The following is a 17165-nucleotide window of genomic DNA, read 5'->3' on the forward strand; positions in this document are numbered from 1 at the left end:
TGTAGGTCATGAAACCGCCGGCTACATCTTGGTGCCTTCATGGTCATTTCATTAGCTTGGTAGGCTCCCTGCACAGTGCTTCGCGTAACATCGATTTGCAGAGGACATGGCATCTGCCAGCTTATTTACACCGCCCAATTTCATAAAAAACATAAGATAACTGGGGCCGTAATGAACTGCTGCAACATTTTCCTTTGGCTCCACCGAATCTAAACGGCTATCTTGTTTTTAACTTTATTAGTTTATCCCATTGTTTCTTAGACAAGTCATTAAACAGCTATTGCATACTCGTGTACACAGTCATAAGGCTTGCTCTGCAACCCCATCTAGCTTTTCAATGGCAGCAAAGCAGATGAAAAATGGTTACACTGTACAAAGGTAGGAGAGGCATTTTATTTGGTTACTGATTACTTGTCATCATCCCAGTCCCCTCTATCAGGCTTTCCCTTGGGCCCTCCAGCTGGCTTGGCCATGATGATCTGATCAACATGGAGAACCGTAGAAGCAGCATTGGTTGCATACTGGAGGCTCCAGTGCTTCGTGATCAGAAGGTCCAGGAGGCCATTCTTCACAGCATCTCCCAGGCCCTCATCCTTGAGGCAGGCATTGGGATCGCCCTGGTTGTGGGCTGCTTGGATCTGAGCCAGGAGTTCTTCGGGCTTGGAAGCACCAGAGTTCTGTGCCAGAGTCCTGACGAGTGACTCGAGGGCCTGGGCGAACTTGTGGGCTGCGTACTGCTCAAGGCCAGGCAGCGTGTCTGCCCAAGTGGCCAGGCGCCGGGCCAGCTCCGCCTCGACGGCGCCTGCACCAGGCACCAGGCGACCGTCCTTGGTGGCTGCTTTGAAGGCGTTCACGCCGTCGTCCACTGCGCGCTCAGCGTCGTCCAGCAGGCTGTCGGTAGAGCCGCGCAGCAGCACGGTGGCCACGCGGGTCTGGCGGCCCTCCTGGCGGAACACCACCACTGGAGTGTCGCCCAGTTCGTCAAGGTAGACGGAGTCGCATAAGCCAAGGTCTTCGGGGCGCGGTGCGGTGAGCTTGGGCAGCGCAGTGGCACCCACGACGCGGCACACACGGCGCACGTCGAACTTCGAAAGCAGCCTCACCGCCATCAAGCCGTACTTATTGAGGTAGTGGAGCGCCATGTCGCCCACTTTGCCGCCACTGACCACCACCTTGACGCCGGCGTCAGCGATGGCCTTGATCTGCGCCTCAAGCATGTTCTCTTCGCCCCGCGAGAAGTTCCTCAGCTCCTGCGCCGACTGGATTAGCACAGTACCTTTCGTCTCCGTTTGCAGTGTGTCTACGGCGCATGTGTAGACTGCGACCTTTGCATCGCGGGCTTTGGTGATGTCGCCTTCGACCTGCCGCTTGAAAACCATGCCGAGGACTACCTGGGACTGGTCGAGACCCGAGCCAAGTACCTTGCAGACGCGAACGTTGTCCACGTTGAGAGCACCGGATTCTGGAAGCACCGCCTGGCATGCCTCAGCCACCAGCTTGGCCAAATAATCAGCGCCGGCCAAAGGCTTGCTTGACATAGCAGTGCGAACCGCCTTGATAGCTTGATCCGGCTTGTGCATGTCCTGCACTTCATCGACTTTCAATTCGGGCAGAAGATCAAGAGCCTTTTTCAGCGCGAGCTGATAACCCTCAGCCACTTGCACGGGCGTGAGACCACTTCGAACAAGCTCCTCGGCATTTTCCAATAACGCGCCGGCAAACAAAACTACCGCATTTGTTCCGTCACCCACCTCGGCTTCTTGCATCTGAGACGCCATGACGAGCAGCTTGGCGGCGGGGTGTTGCACCTCGAGCTGATTGAGAATGGTGGCAGCATCGCTGGTCACAGAGAGTTTTTCCAAGTGGTTTATTACCATCTTGTTCAGTCCGTTTGGTCCATAGGCCGACGCGACGCTTCGAGCAAGCTCGACGCAGGCCTCAATGCTTCGAAAGAGGGCCTCATCCACGCCCTGGTAGTGTCGAGAACCTTCTTTCAGCATCTGCGAAAGAGCTGACGATCCAGCCCCACGGAACGACATGATCGTGGCTGAGCTTTGTAGAAACGCTTGGAGTAGTCGCAAATTCTCCTCTGAGCACTATCGAACGAAAAACTTAGCGAGTACGAACGCTAAATTGCACTTTCAATGAAAACCTCGTGCTCCGCCAGTGGTGACAATGCGCCGGCCGCGGATAGATTCCCTAATTTGGCGCAGCGTGACAGGGGCGCTGACGGCATTCAAACCGTTGGCTCCGTATGCTTTTTGGCTTTGGATCGATGCCCACCAATGGATTGGCCACGGTTATGTGTTGGCGCTGTCTTCGTTACGAAAACTGCATCAATCTTGTGCGGGAATCTACCAAAACACCGAAGACAAAACCGCACTGGCCGTTTAAAACAGGGATGTAAAGGCACTTGCTCGCATATCTTCGTCCTTATTGTGGCCGTTCTGAAAAGTAAAAATTCTAGCTTGTGGTTGTTTGCAAGTAATGCGACAGGTATTCACACAGATCGTAAAAATAACTAAGCTCGCGCAGGGCCTTACACATCTCCAATGTTTATTTCTCTCTCTCTCTCTTCAGTCGTTATTGCAGTCGTCCGAGTCAATGCATTGTCCGAGTAGTAACCTGCATTAGCTCTGCACTTTTCGGCATTGGCAGATGCGCAGAAACAAATTGTTTTGATTTCATGTTCGGCTGTATATTTTTAATCATCTTACCCACGATTTTATAGATGCGTGTGCTCTATGTCAGTGACCCATGACGACCTGGACTGACCCTAAACAAACGATTACGTAACCAAGCGACTTGAGTTGACTCAAGTTGAGCTTGGCCATGGCCAGCGTAGCCAACGCCTCAGCGGCTTACACACGGAGGGCTGACATGAATGAAATACGTGTGTGATGGAAAAAGCACAACCCATTTCGTGGTATGAACGGTAGCGCATATGGTTGGCGTAGCTTTTTAGTGGTGGTAGAGAGCCCATAAGAGAGCGTTCCGTTCTGGAATCTGCTCATTTCCATTTGAAACTTCGTTACACGCAGGTTGCCTGGCTAGCTGGCGAAGGAAAGAGGTCAGGTGACTCGTAGGCCGGACAGATTGAACGGCTTGAAGCATTTGAACGTATCGTTTTATGCATTGTTGTCGTGGCTTTGGTGCTGTAACATTTTTCGTGTCGACCAGCCGACTGTGACAAATCTGGGCCCGTAAAACTTCACGTCGGCAAAAGTAAGTGGCCGCTTTTTCTTTTCTTTTGTGTAACGTTGTGCTAGGCGTTGGCGACGAAGGACGAAGTTTCCAGGCCTCGTGTTTCCGTTCCCCGTGTTCGTACTAGCTGCGCTACTACGTCGTCAGATCATGAGAATGGAAATTTGCGCGCCCACACAGTAATCAACAGCTCGCAACTACACCAGCAGTTCGCAGCTGTTCTAAGCGTGACCGCTGCGTCATGTGCGCAGTGAAAATTCCTTAGCTCCTCTATGTGGCCTTGTATGTACGGTACGCTTCGTGGTTTTCGATGACAAGTCGGGCCTGGATATTAACGATCTGTTCTTTTTTTTTCCCCCTCCTTTCAGTGGCTGAGTTTCATGCAAAAGACATTGGGCTACGCGTCCAGAAGAAACTGCTTAGCCGCGTGAGCAACAAGAGCGTAGCCAAAGCTTTCATTGATGACGTCTCGGCAAGTCTTCTGGATAACTTGTACAAACTCGTAAAGAGCGTCACGGGCAGCAAAAAAGACGCAGAAAAGGTTACGAAAAACATTATAAAGGTGAGTACCGGTCAGTTTGGGTCGATTTACTTGTAATTGTAACAGTGCCATTTTTGCATTTATTTCTCACCACCCTAGTGCTGTGCCATATTTATCATGACCCACTAACTTTAGCTTGTATTCATACAATTTTGTGCGCGCTGTCATTGTGCTGATCTAATTGATGCGTTCGTGTGGAACACTTACTTTGCCTGCTTGTGTGCAGATTAAGTAATAATAATAACGTCGTGTGGTTTTCATAAAGTAGCACCAAATTAGCTAGTGCCTACACTGCGTATCAGACTTCAGTTTTAAGAAGTTATTTGCAAAAGCCGCAAAATTAACTGATAATGTGAAGTTCGAGCCACTGTAGTCCAAATTAACACACTTTATGCAACAAATGAGATAAACTTTTCTTCCTTACTGTCTATTGCATCTACTAATGCCCCGATACTAAATTTCTGTGTTACAGATTGTCGTGAAGGTTGGCGTCTTGCACAGAAACAACCAGTTCTCACCCGAAGAGACAAAGGTGGCTGAGCAGCTCCAGCGCAAGATGCGTGCTCTTGCCATGGCAGTAGTAAGCTTCTACGAGATGGACTTTTCGTATGACCGAAGATACCTCGTGGGTGCCTTCGACGAGTGTCGTGCTTTGCTTTCCGACCTTGTGCGATCCCACTTAACAGCCAAGTCAATGGGCCGAATTGAGCATGTCTTTGGCTTTTTTGGTAAACCAGAGACTCTCGATTCCGTGTTTGCGGGCGACAGCGTTCACCGTGAGTGCCTCGGAAGGGTCGTCAAGGATCTGCATGAGGCCTTGGATAAAGAGAGTCTCTGAGGAAGAAAGTTGGCCTGGTCATGAAGAAGAATGTCTGCCTCGGTGCCGACACAATTACCTGGTGAAAAGGTTGTGCGCGCTTGGAATGCTGGGAGATATGCACCACGTGCAAATGTAGTCGCTCTATGCAAACTCAAGGAAAGTAAGCCTTATAGTGAGGATTGCCAGGTTTGCTCACAAAAAGCCTTTGCATATTCAAGTTAGTGCATGCATTTGCAGGGTTAAACATTGCCAAGTATGTTATCCAAACGCTGTTGGCTACTAACTGAAGAGCCAAAAGAATGGCCTTGCCTCGAACAAAAAGAAGAATTACTGTGTGCCTGTCTACTTTTAATGCCTATGTGACATATGTAGCTACTCCACTTGTGCCTGGTGAGGTGCCTTTAGGTGCATGGACTCCTGTGCATCTATAGAACATTGCTATCATGATTCAGGTAGCATGTTTTATTATTTTGCTCTGACTTGTTGCCCTTCTAAGGCAGATACTTGGTGCCTAAATATAAAACTCTGATGAGCTGCGGCGATTGAACTTAGCCTGCAAGGAGACTTAGTGCAGCAATTAGCTTTTCTACTGGTTTCATGTCTTTTATGTGTTATTGGTTTGACAGTGCCTGCGTGGAAGATTCTCAAGCACTTCAACTTTAAGAAACGGCGAGTCTGAACAAGTGTGGGTCTGGTCATGAGTCATGGATACTAGGTGCTGAGCTATATGTTACAAAAATATTTTCTGCTTTTTGTTGAAGGAAAGTATAACACTGCCAGAGGTCTATATAATGACTTGCCACTGATACTGTGTAGCTGAGGATCTTATCACCCTTTGTCACTGAGTTTCACAAAGCCGCACTCCTTCCGATTCATCCCACCGAAAAAACTGATTCTGAAGCAGAAAAATGCATACAAAATAACAGCCTCTGCCTAAATATATGGTGGCAAAGTAATGACCAATTTTCTTTTGCTGCAGCTGTGGTCAGGATCAAATGCCCCACATTTAAAGACGGAAGCATAGGATTCTATTAAGCCGCATTTGAAGTTAGGGTTTCAGAATTTCAACCCGTGGTTTTATTACAAAGCACAACTCTTTGGAAACTGCCAAATGTAAAAATGTTACAAAAATTGTTGGCAAGCTAGAATTTTATATTGCCTTGTACCACAGCTTATGTGTGCCATCAAATCCATCATTGAAGGCAGAAACAGTCAAATTTCACTTAAATGATCCTCAGGGGCCCAAAGAAACTGTTCGCCCAAGTGAGATGTAAATATACGAAGTTGCCATCTGTATAATAGCTGACTGGGTGATGGTTGACACAATATTGTTTTATTGTAATAGTTAAATGAGAATGAAATTTTGATACTATGTGTGTAATAAAAAGTACCAGAACGCGGGGCTTCTTCAAGAAACCTCCTAGTGAGTACAATTTGTTTGATGCGGATATGAACTTTATCAATGCCAAACTGTGCCTTGCCTTTAATATGTTTATGACACGGCACATAGCCGACATAACGCGCCATTTTTCTTTCATGTTAATGGTGGCGTGTGGCCTTCTGCCACAAAACCGTAAGCATGTGCATGTGTTTGTGCACACTCTTTTATACCTACTTACTCTTTCGAACACTGTAGCCTGTTGCTACTTTGTGCTGCTGCATTTAATCACAGCCTTTTGCCTATAAATATAGCTGCCCAAGTCATTGTTGCATTTAACAAAATATTTAGAGAGGCCATGGTATATGCAACTGCCTATTTTTTTTTTTTTTATGGTGTTACTACTATTCACCTTCCCTCATTACTAGAAAGCTTATTAATGTTGCAACATTCCAGTTTCTCTTTCATGCAGTTCTTTTAAAGTTCATGCATGTGCACACTGTCTCCGGTTTGGATGTCCTACAAAAGCTGCGGAGGGACAAATTTATTGTGATGCTGTTACTCATGATTGAAACAAATATGGCCCCAGTTATTTGTTTCTGCTGGCCACCTTTTGCTACCTTATTGCACAGGCCAGATCTGTTTGACCTGTTCATTCCAACATACTTCCAAGGTATGTCAGTATACTGTTCTTGACATATCTGCATTGTCATGATTACTGTTTGCTCAGTGGAACTCTCATGATGTCGAATGCACTTGAGTGGAACGTGCCATTTAAGAGGGTGCTTGCTCAAGGACAACTGATGATCAGTCCAGCTATGCAACAAAGAAACTGTAATGCTCTGCTGGTGGATGTGGTTGGACATTTACAGTTTTCCTCATATTGTAGAAAGCAGCCACCAAAAGTTGAATCACTGGCTCAACTGCCTTCTAAGAAGTCTTGGATTTTTTTTTTACTTACGTTATCTTTATTTATGCATGTTCACTTGTGTTTGACCATACATAATCTTTTTTTTTTCAGCACTGCCTCTCCCCCTCCTTCCCACATTTTTTTCCCTAAGCCTTTACTTTTGTTCTGTCTGTTTACACCTTTATTACGTTGTTATTGATAAGTCTGCTTACAACTTTATTCTAGTCTAAAGCACATTTTACAGGTTTACCACTGGGACTAAATGTTACTCACAATAACGCCTCTATTTCTTTTTTAAGTTGTGCACTTTGCTGGCACTTTGTTCATCATATTTAGTTTCAGTACTTAGCAGGAAGCTGTCAAGTCTTGGAGACATGTGCAGCAACTTTTTTTTTTTTTACTTGCAAGCCTTTTAGTCACCTCTTCACATAGCCAAGGAGTGCCATAATGTAGTGTTTGGTTATCACAGGATCTCTATGCAGTAGTGGATTGTGTTCTTTAGCTGCAGAGTGTTCTATTCAACTGAGTGATGTGTGGCATCTTTGACACCATTTTTGTATTTCAAAGGTGCATATTTTGGAACTATCATTTTTGGGGATATCTCTTTCAAGTGCACACTGCTTCAGTAAATAAGTGGATGTGATGAAAGAAAACCGTGGGCAGGCACATCTCAGAATTTTCAGCGTGTTGTGGTTATGAGCACATGGGCAGCAAGATGTTCCGATAACAAAAGATGCCCTTTATTGCATTGATTCCTTATTATTCATGTTATGTTTAAAAAAGTATGCCCCGTAAACTCGTTCTAAAATACTGCCCTAGGTTTTTTGTTCTTTTTTCTTCAAGTGAAATGCCTACTGGTCAGCATTCTGTTAAAGGGATACTGAAGGCAAATGTCAAGTCCAGCTAAAATGATAAATTAGTGTTGTGACGTGACCAAAGCAAAATTTTTTTATCTAGCTTTTGTAAGCAATAAAGAGAACATATTGAATTGCTAGCCCTGTGCCTTAATGGCTCTGGGACAGCTACAGTGTTACAGGGCACACAAAGTGCTTGCATTTGTGAGAAAATGACAAGCTTATCATGGGATTGGCACCAATGCCATAAATATATAGAACCAACTGCCAGTGACATTAGAGGTATAAGTTATTAGCACTCACCCATCCAGTAAAAAAGAATGGACATGAATAAAAAGAAAATCGTTTTCAACACTTTAGTGTGTTCTGTTGAAATGATCTCGCGCCTTTTCACATCACTTCATCAGTACTTTTGCGGAAGTGCAGCGCCATCGGTGAAGCCCTCTGGGTCACCAAGGGTATATAAGCAGCATAGCCTTGATATAACAGGAAACTTCTGCTGCACCAACATGTGGATGACATACCTCTACAGTTTTTGTTATCTGCTGCTCCCATTTCGAGTGTTTTTTTAGAAACTGAAGCACAGTACATATGCCAAGAGAATTTCGGAACCGCGCTGTTAGTCTTGCTAGACTTAATATTTGCCTTTAGTGTCCCTTTAAAATGCATCCAATCTGATTCATGTCAGTTGTAAGCAGTGAACAGCTGGCGTCACCAATGCTCCATAATGTTCACATCTTGGACATCAAGATTCACTCGTTGCCAACACAAGGTGTAATAGCACCTTTGCATCAAGTTAATGTTGTGTAGTGGATCAGTTAACCAGCATCTGTACTTGGATAAAAGTGACAATCCCATTGTCTGAACATGAATGTGCACGTTGCTGCCATTTTTCAAACCTCGGTTCATGAAGGAGTCACTTCCTGACTATTACCTGCATCTTCTCAAGTCCAGTTTCTGGCTGTTTATAAGGCTCATGTTTTTTATATTTGTTAATAACAGAGAATAAATATTCACGATACCCTAACATCTGTCTCATCATTTTTTGAGCTTGTCTGAAAAACATATACAACTTTTGCAGACTCCATTTATGAAATAAAGCAGTTCTACTGGTTCCCAATTTCATTGCATTTATTTGGTTGTACCTTGATGCACGTTTGTTCTGCACATTTCATATCCACGAATGGCACTTTCCAGCAGAATTCTGAAAGTGCTGTTATGAGGTCTCGTTTCTGACTCGGTGGTACTGCTGAGACCAGTGAGGACACTTGTGGAAACACATTTCAAGCACTTCCAAGTGCTCTTGTCCACTGACAGGAAAGGGTATAAGGTACAGTTTTGTATAGCACATGAGTAGCCATTGCAGAAGATAATACAGCATTTCTTTGCTAAAACCTGTTGCTGATAGAGGTGTATCCATTTCACTAGTGCTGTGCTTGCCTGCTAGAAAAGTTGCAATCTTTGCTTGGAAGCGCAGTTGAAATTGCAAGAAAATGTCTCGTAAGCATTGACTGATTTTTTTGTTCACAATTGGCTATCGCACTGTCAAGGTACCGAAACTTGATCCCTGTACCCTTCTTTTTTTTTTTTTTGTCGAAACTTCACTGCCTTTCATCAGTCCCGCTCGTGGTTCAAAATTTCTCTTCCTCTACTCTACTCCAAAACAAAAAAAAATTAAATTAAATGATGGGGTTTAACGTGCCAAAACCACTTTCTGATTATGAGGCACGCCGTAGTGGAGGACTCCGGAAATTTCGACCACCTGGGGTTCTTTAACGTGCACCTAAATCTAAGCACACGGGTGTTTTCGCATTTCGCCCCCATCGAAATGCGGCCGCCGCAGTCGGGATTCGATCCCGCGACCTCGTGCTCAGCAGCCCAACCCCATAGCCACTGAGCAACCACGGCGGGTGCTACTCCAAAACACTTCAAAGGCTAAAGGCTGTCTCCTCTGTCAGTGGTTACCTATAGCTCCCCTTTTATAAATTTTTAGCAGCTTGTTGACCTTTTCCAGAAGCAACAAAATACTGTAGCTATCCAAAGGAACGTAAGCGAAGCAGAGCATTGAGGCCTTTAGACATGTTTCTTTGTCTGAAAATTGGTTACAAAACCCCAAGGGCTAGGCAAGAATGTATGTAAATCTACAGCAGGCCTTTGCACCCTGATGCACTAGGAACACTGAATTGGTGGTGGTGGTGGTGGTAACAACTTTATTAACAATCCAGCAAATTCATGGCCTGGGCCTAGGCCGCCCCCGAGGAGGTCCGGAGATCCTGTCTCCTCGCCGCCTCACGGGCTTGCTGGATGGCCCATAGTTGATTTTCGAGGTTTGAGCTGCGCAACGCGGCTGTCCATCGCGCCGCAGCTTCATCTGGGGAAACTGCATTTTCTTTGCATATAATTTCACATTCCCAGAGAATGTGTCTAAGAGATGCGTGAGCCCTGCTGCATAATTTGCAGTTATCATCTGAGTAGATGTCCGGATATATCCTTCTGAGATGGGCGGGGTTGGGGAAGGTCTTTGTTTGTAGCTGCCTCCAGTCTACCGCTTGGGCCCTGTCGAGTTTGGGGTTAGGGGGCGAATAAACCCGCCTTGAGTTTTGATAAAATTTTGTAATATCACTGTATCTGGTCATTCTGTCCCTCTCTGTCCATGCCTCCGTTGGATTTCCAACCCCAAGAAAGGATCCTTCTTCGTGGGCGCGGAACGTGAGACCTCGTGCTACGCGGTGGACCTCCTCGTTGAGGTTGGGTACGGGAGTGTCGGGGGACGTGTGAACCGGGGACCATATAATGTGTCGTTCCTCCGTCTCCTCGGAGGTGACATAGTTCGCATTGGCTTTGAGTATAGCCTCAGCCTACGGCGAAATTCTGCCTTGTGCATAGTTTCTGACCGCCGTCTGCGAGTCACTGAGTACGTATCTACAACTGGGGTTAACGATGGCTAGGGCTATCGCCACCTCTGAATTCAAAGCAAGAATAAAATGCAGCACATCCAACAAGCTATATACAGCTAAGCTTTGCTTGAGTGCATGAAGTCGAAACACGAGTTTGTGTTTATTGAATGTCTGCACAAAGTGGCACAGAAGGCTTTAGTTAGGCATTGTAGCGGATAATGCAATGCTGCAGCTGTGGACACGCGAAGGAGCGCTTTCCGATTCTTTTTTTTCCTGCATGGAGGCGAGCGCCATCTGGTGGTGATGCAAGGAACCCAGCGTCTGTCGCACACACTGTGATGTGTCGCTGTGATTGGTTGGGTTATCCGGCTAGACAACAGCCATGCAGCACCCACGGTCACGAAAACTCGGCGAGGTTCACAAAGTTTTGCTTTGAACAACTTCAAATTTTGTAAAAAATATTAGAAGCAGATTATCCACACATGACAGAAGATCACACAAAGATGGAGACCTTAAATGATCAACATAGCCTCTCAAGATGTGCTGCTGGAGTCAACGTTTTGACAAGTCCCCTTGTTATTGGCTCCAGTGTCATCCATGGTTTGATTGCTGCTCAATAGGACATTATTTATTTGATCTGTCCTTAATTAAAAACCACAGCTAGTAAACTTTAACTCTGAGGCCATAGCACATATTTCGTACTTGGACATTAAGCCCTGTCAAATTATTACATAAACACTTGGGAACCCCTGTTGTAAACTAACACTTTCAGGATTATAAAAGAGGTCAACAGAACTGCCACAAAAATCAAGCTTTTCACTCCATAGCAAAACTTGCAGGCTGCATTCACTCCATCTGCTCAGGACATCCTCTTGCATCTTCAGCTCCAGTCTTCTTCCTCTGCAACCTTTTTGAGCTTGTTGCTGAAAGTTGCAAGACAAAACAGTTTTATGAAATTGTGATGGCAAGCAGTACTTGCTCTGCCTGTGACAATATGGGAGCGGCACAGTTCTATGCTTTTTGTGTGAACAGGGGCAGTGTATTATACTACTAGACAAAGTGCAGATACTGCCATTGACAGTGACATTACGATGCACACTCAGCATAACTGTGTGACAAATTAATGTTGAGTGATGCTCTTATTTATTTATTTATTTTCACATACTGTCAATCCCTTATGGGATAACAGGAAGGGCAAGTACATATGGTAGTATTTGCGAATAAAGAATATAAATAGATTATATAATCATAAGTGTGTTATTGCAAAGGCTTTGGTTTCGCTAAACAAAAGAATTAGGTAGTTCATCACAAATGCAATATACTATAACAAGGAAGAATCTGAGAAAACAAGAAACCAAACAAGAAAAAGAGGAAAAAAACCTGAAAACACATGTGATATGAAATACCTAAGGAACATGACAAACAGGATGCAGTCATGTGTATGATGCATCATACAAAAAGAACACTCATAGATTAAAGTGTTAGGCTATGAATATCGGTAACAAACCTGACTATGTAAGTCAGAGCTGTAAGGCAAGGAGATGTTCTTCCACTGAATTAGCAAATGTATCTAATGAGGTGCTGTTACTAATGGCTTCACTCAGTTCATTCCACTCTCTTATCGCTAAAGGAAAGAATGAATTCTTAAAGCAATCGGTATGAAAAGAATGCTCACTGAGTGTTTGTGTGTTTTTATGCCGCGTTGGCTGTGTTTCATTTCTGGAGATGTATCTAGAGGTATCAATATTAAGCTTGTTGTGTAAGAACTGGTACATAAGTTTAGAACGGGCTAGTACAGCTCGGTTTTGTACTGTTAGGATTCCGGCTTTATTAAGTAGTTCGGTGGGCGAGTCTGTTAATTTATGTTTATTGTATATATACCGTAGAGCTTTCCTTTGTACACCTAGTTTTTTAATTAGTTGTTAAGTGTATGGGAACCAAATAACATTTGCGTACTCAAGGACTGACCTAACGAAAGTTTTCTAAGGAAAGTTTTCTAAGCCAGAAGTTTTGTATCGGGTGGTGCTAGTCGGAGGTGTCTTCCAAGAAAGAAAAGACGTTTCATTGCAGTTGCTGTAACGTGTATACAGGAGTACTGAGGTACTTGTGTTCATGAACTCGTATTAGTGGCACATCGTTAACGGTATACATAAAGCTCGAGTTACTTTTTTTCCTGGTGACTGAAAGAACAGCAGATTTCTGAGTATTGATGGTCATCTGCCAGTGGGCACACCAGTTAGACACAGCTTTCAAGTCATAGTTTAATGTTATGTGGTCATCATATGAGTTAATATTTCGATAAAGAATGCAGTCGTCTGCAAATAGTCTAAAGTTTCCTGTGATTTTTGCGGGTAGGTCATTAATAAAAATTAGAAATAAAAGGGGAGCCAGAACGCTTCCTTGGGAGACTCCCGATGTTACCCGGGCTGTCTGGGAAATCTGTCCATCCACTTCCACAAACTGGGTACGGTTAGTAAGGTAGTCGCAAATCCAGTCAATTATGGGGCCTGTACCTAATGTAGTCTCAAGTTTCCTTATGAGCTTTTTGTGTGATACCCGATCAATAACCTTCTCGAGTAGGGTGAGGTCTGTTTGTCTGTGTTGGTCGATATTCAATGATATGTCGTGGGTTAGTTCCAGTAGTTGAGTGATTGTAGAAAGGCCTCTGCGTTATATGATACTCTCCTTTTCTAAGAAAAGGGTTATATGTTTTAGTATGATGTGTTCTAGAAGTTTGCACACGGTACTCGTACGCAAAATCGGCCGAAAGTTGGACGGCTCATCTTTGCAGCCTGACTTACGTATTGGGACAACTTTTGCAGATTTCCAATCCTGTGGAAGAACAGATGATGATAATGATTTGTTAAATATTATACAAAGGTACTTCGTCATCCATTCTGGGTATCGTTTCAAGAAAGCGTTTGGTATTTTATCCGGGCCTGGCCCTTTTTTTGTGTCCAGGTTTAGGAGAAGGTTCAGTACTCCGGCCTCCGTGACAGTGAGGGGGCTTAGTGTGCTGTTAACGGTGATGTCAATTTGCGGTAGTTTCCCATCGTCAGATGTGAAGATAGAAGGAAAATAGTTATTTAGTGAATTAGCGCTTTGTTTGCTAGTTTCGGGCGACATTTGGGGATCACTTGATGCCTTAAGATTAAGGTAGTTCCAGAATTTGCTCGGTGAATTTCTTAGAAATCCTTGAAGTGTGTTTGTGTAAAAGTTTGACTTCGCTGTCTTTATTTTAGATTTCATGTCTTGAATAGCTAGAGTAAGATTACTTCGAGATAAAGGTTTAGGTGCTATTTTCATTGATTTTTTCAGACGTTTGACTTTACGTTTGGCATGAATGATGTCACGTGAGATACAGGGATATTGCTTCCTCGTTTCTTTAACTTTAGAAGGTACATACTTAGATATACAATGAAACATAATTTTTTTGAAACCATGCCACGATGTTTCGATGTTTGTAGTGGAACGTATTGAAAGTTCTTCAAAGGCAGTAGATTCGTTAGATAAGTAGTCACGAATACTCGTATCGTCTGCTCTACTGAAGTCCGGGTAAGTGATGCGTGGTTGGGAAGAAAATGTATTCTGAGCAGGTACAACACATAAAGTAATATTATGATCCGACATGCCATTAATGAATTCAAGGTGCGTTTGCTCTAACGGAAAATGATGGCTCAAAAAAACTAAATCAAGTTTGTTGGAAGTAGTTCCTTGAAGACGTGAGGGCTTTGTTACGATTTGGCTAAGATTCAATGAAAGCATGAGCTTGAAAAGCATATCAGCACTTGGTGAGTGGTGTTCAAATGTTTGCCAGTTCACATCAGGCAAGTTAAAATCCCCTAGAAGCATTAGTCTGCCCCCCAAAACGTTATTTTGCACATACAAACACAGTCTTTCCATCACTTCAACCTCACATGAGGGACTACGATAAACACAGCCGACGACAATATTGCATGTAGAAAATGTTAGTTTACAAAAAATTCCTTCCACTCCTGTGACATCAGGTAATACGATATAAGGGATGTCCTTTTTAATCAATAAGGCGACGCCACCACCACGTGTTAATCGGTCTTTCCGTACGATTACGTAGTTTGGTGGTGTGATTTCAGCATCCCAGATATCGATTGTTAGCCAAGTCTCAGTTAAAGCAACAAAATCTGGTTCGATACCAAGAAGTAATGCCTCAAGGAAGTCAGTTTTCTTTAGTATGCTACGCGCATTAATATTGCAGAAAGTTATTTCAGACGTAGCATGAAGTCTCACAGCTAGCATGTGCATTGCTCTCAATTGCTCTAGAACATTAATCTTGTTGCAATTGTAATGTTTTACCAGGAATATGTGACATAGAGAAAAATTAAAGCCATACTAATGGTGAGGTGCCAATTGTTCTAGCAGATGAAACTGCATAGCTTATATAGCGTTGCTGCCATGGATCGGTGATTCTCCCTATTTCAAAAGGGTCAACAGAATGCAGCATGCTGAGATTAGGTCCCTGCACCCATAGAGTTTCACACAGGTGCATAAAGGTGCAAGCAACGCTGCTCAGCCAGCATGGCAATGATGGTCAGTTCGTGGATTTGTCTAAAGTTAGTCCTTCTGGCTTTAAACGGCGTCGTGACTTTACAAACTGACCATTTTCAAGGAAGTACTGTATTATAAATAATCAAATAAACATTACTAAAATTGCCCAATGGCAGTATTCAAACACAGGACTTCTAGCAAAGAAGCTCAATATTGAAACCATTACGCCACAGATGCATGGACAAGCGGAACCACTGCAATTAGCATCAATTATGTGTGTTCATTGAGCCTTACTGCCTTCTGCATTTCTGAAAAGTATAGACTGTTTTAAAATTTAGGCCAGTGGAGGCAGATAAAGACAAACGCAACCACAAGAACGTCTGAAGCCACAAGCACAAAGATCACATTCATCTACTAACCATGGTGACCATATACTAACCATTACTCCAATGGTGGCTGAACAATCGCGGTACCAGAGTTCCCTCCAACAATTGTGAGAAACGCTATGTCTGCACCGCATGTTCGATGCCTGCCACATAAGACATGTTGCATGTCTTAAACATAGGGGTGTGTGAATTTGTGCGTACGTGTGTGACCCTGATGTAAAGCTTTTGCTGCTCCGCACATGTCGACGCTGCACTTATAGGCAGCACAGCACTCTAAATGATGCACTGACGGGACTATGTATAATCGTAGTGTTGCAGCCATACAGTGGCATACAAAACAGCTTCGTCGCAAGATCTGGGCAGCCTTATATAGTTCGCTGCATACTGGAAGTGGTTTGGAAGTATGTGGCGCATACTGAAATATCTCCGCACACACAAAATCTGCAAGAATCCTATGGCTGCATTGTGCATAGCGACTGACCAGTCACCAAAAGTTCTAGCGGAGGCATTTGCAGACCTTTTCGTCTCTCCTGCATCTAGTGACACCACAAATGGCGACCTTCCTTCTTTGACAAGTCACAGTACTATAACCGCTTCCTACAGTCCAGCTTGCCAGATGGACGAGGCAGACTTCGTTCTTGAGGAGCTGTGACATGCGCTGAGCCTCTCCAAACGCCGCACTGCTCCAGGTGAAGATTGTGTGATGTATCAAGCATTGCGGAACGTTGATAAGAGTTTTCGTGGCCGTATATTGGATGAGTATAATGAAGTATGGAGCACCAGTGTAATCCCTGCTGAATGGAAATCGTCCGTGGTGATGCCAATTTTAATGCCCCGGCACCCTTGCAAGACACCTCAAGTCCTACCAGCCAATATCCCTAACTTCAAATGTCATCAAGTTAATGGAGCGAATGGTCTTATTTCGCCTAGATTTCAGGCTAGAGAAGCTGAATTTTTTTTCCTGATGTGATGGGTGGCTTTCATCACCACCGTTCAGCTCTGGACAGCATCTCGGACCTTGTCTTGGCGCTCGAATTTGCTAGAGGAAACAAGCATTCCACCTACATGGTCTTCCTAGACATATAGCAAGCTTTCGACTTAGTTCCCCATAAGGTGATTATGTATTTTCGCTCTTGCAACTGCAGGAATTTCTGGTCGTCTGCTCCGCTTCGTCCACAATTTTCTATCAGAGCGTCAGATGAAAGTGCGTGTTGAAGGAATAACAAGTGAATTCCGAAATGTGAAGTGCGGTGTTCGATAGTGCAGCGTTTTATCGCCACTTTTGTTTAACGCCGTACTCGCCGCACTTCCAAGTCATTTGCCTCGGGACAGTGACTTCCCTGTGAGCATAGCTATCTACGCAGATGACATGCTCTGTGGATAAGCGGCCCTTCACAGCTTGGTCCATGGCTTCGTGCAAGCTTGCAAAGAGCTCTCAATGCTACTTCGGAGTACTTGGGTGAAGTTGGCCTGCTCATATCACCTGCTAAGTCGGCTGCAATAGCATATCACCCTAAACAATGCGCTCGTCGAACAATGAGCCGACTTTATCTTGACGAAACGCCTATAAACTGGGTGCGACAACACCGTTATTTGGGGTTAATTGTGGATGATCGCATCTCTTGGCGTCCTGCCATTAAATCTGTACGAC

General features: G+C 44.3%; 3 protein-coding genes across 5 annotated transcripts in view; 1 reads left to right on the forward strand and 2 right to left on the reverse strand.

Annotated features, from left to right (window-relative positions):
• Window positions 1-373: 373 nt before the first annotated feature.
• CCT8 (chaperonin containing TCP1 subunit 8) lies at window positions 374-2216 on the reverse strand. The gene has a single exon (XM_065443524.1). It carries the CDS (start codon window positions 2037-2039, stop codon window positions 408-410), a length of 1632 nt encoding a protein of 543 aa, XP_065299596.1. The 5' UTR covers window positions 2040-2216; the 3' UTR covers window positions 374-407.
• Window positions 2217-2594: 378 nt separating this feature from the next.
• On the forward strand, window positions 2595-8734 carry sigmar (Tumor necrosis factor alpha-induced protein 8-like protein sigmar). The gene is made up of 4 exons (XM_065443530.1): window positions 2595-2926; window positions 3042-3225; window positions 3573-3766; window positions 4218-8734. Coding segments are annotated over exons 2-4 (561 nt in total). The 5' UTR covers window positions 2595-2926; window positions 3042-3224; the 3' UTR covers window positions 4584-8734.
• A 1907-nt stretch (window positions 8735-10641) lies between these two features.
• Window positions 10642-17165, reverse strand: part of LOC135911307 (fanconi-associated nuclease 1-like) — a 42930-nt gene continuing 36406 nt past the window's right edge. For 2 of the 3 annotated variants that reach the window (XM_065443521.1, XM_065443519.1), the window contains exon 15: window positions 10642-11527. In XM_065443521.1, the coding sequence (XP_065299593.1) occupies window positions 11451-11527 (77 nt within the window). In that variant the 3' untranslated portion in view covers window positions 10642-11450. Of the gene's footprint in view, window positions 11528-13405; window positions 13437-17165 lie in introns of all 3 variants that reach the window. The other variant, XM_065443520.1, reaches the window with a different exon arrangement.

This window comes from Dermacentor albipictus, chromosome 1 (genome assembly GCF_038994185.2).
Source record: "Dermacentor albipictus isolate Rhodes 1998 colony chromosome 1, USDA_Dalb.pri_finalv2, whole genome shotgun sequence".
Lineage (NCBI taxonomy): Eukaryota > Metazoa > Arthropoda > Arachnida > Ixodida > Ixodidae > Dermacentor > Dermacentor albipictus.

Excerpts from the sequence above, each read along its gene's own strand:
- CCT8 (XM_065443524.1), bottom strand. The coding sequence starts at position 2,039 with ATGTCGTTCCGTGGGGCTGGATCGTCAGCTCTTTCGCAGATGCTGAAA.
- sigmar (XM_065443530.1), top strand. Across the intron at positions 3,767-4,217 it reads TTACGAAAAACATTATAAAG|ATTGTCGTGAAGGTTGGCGT; the intron begins GTGAGTACCGGT and ends TCTGTGTTACAG.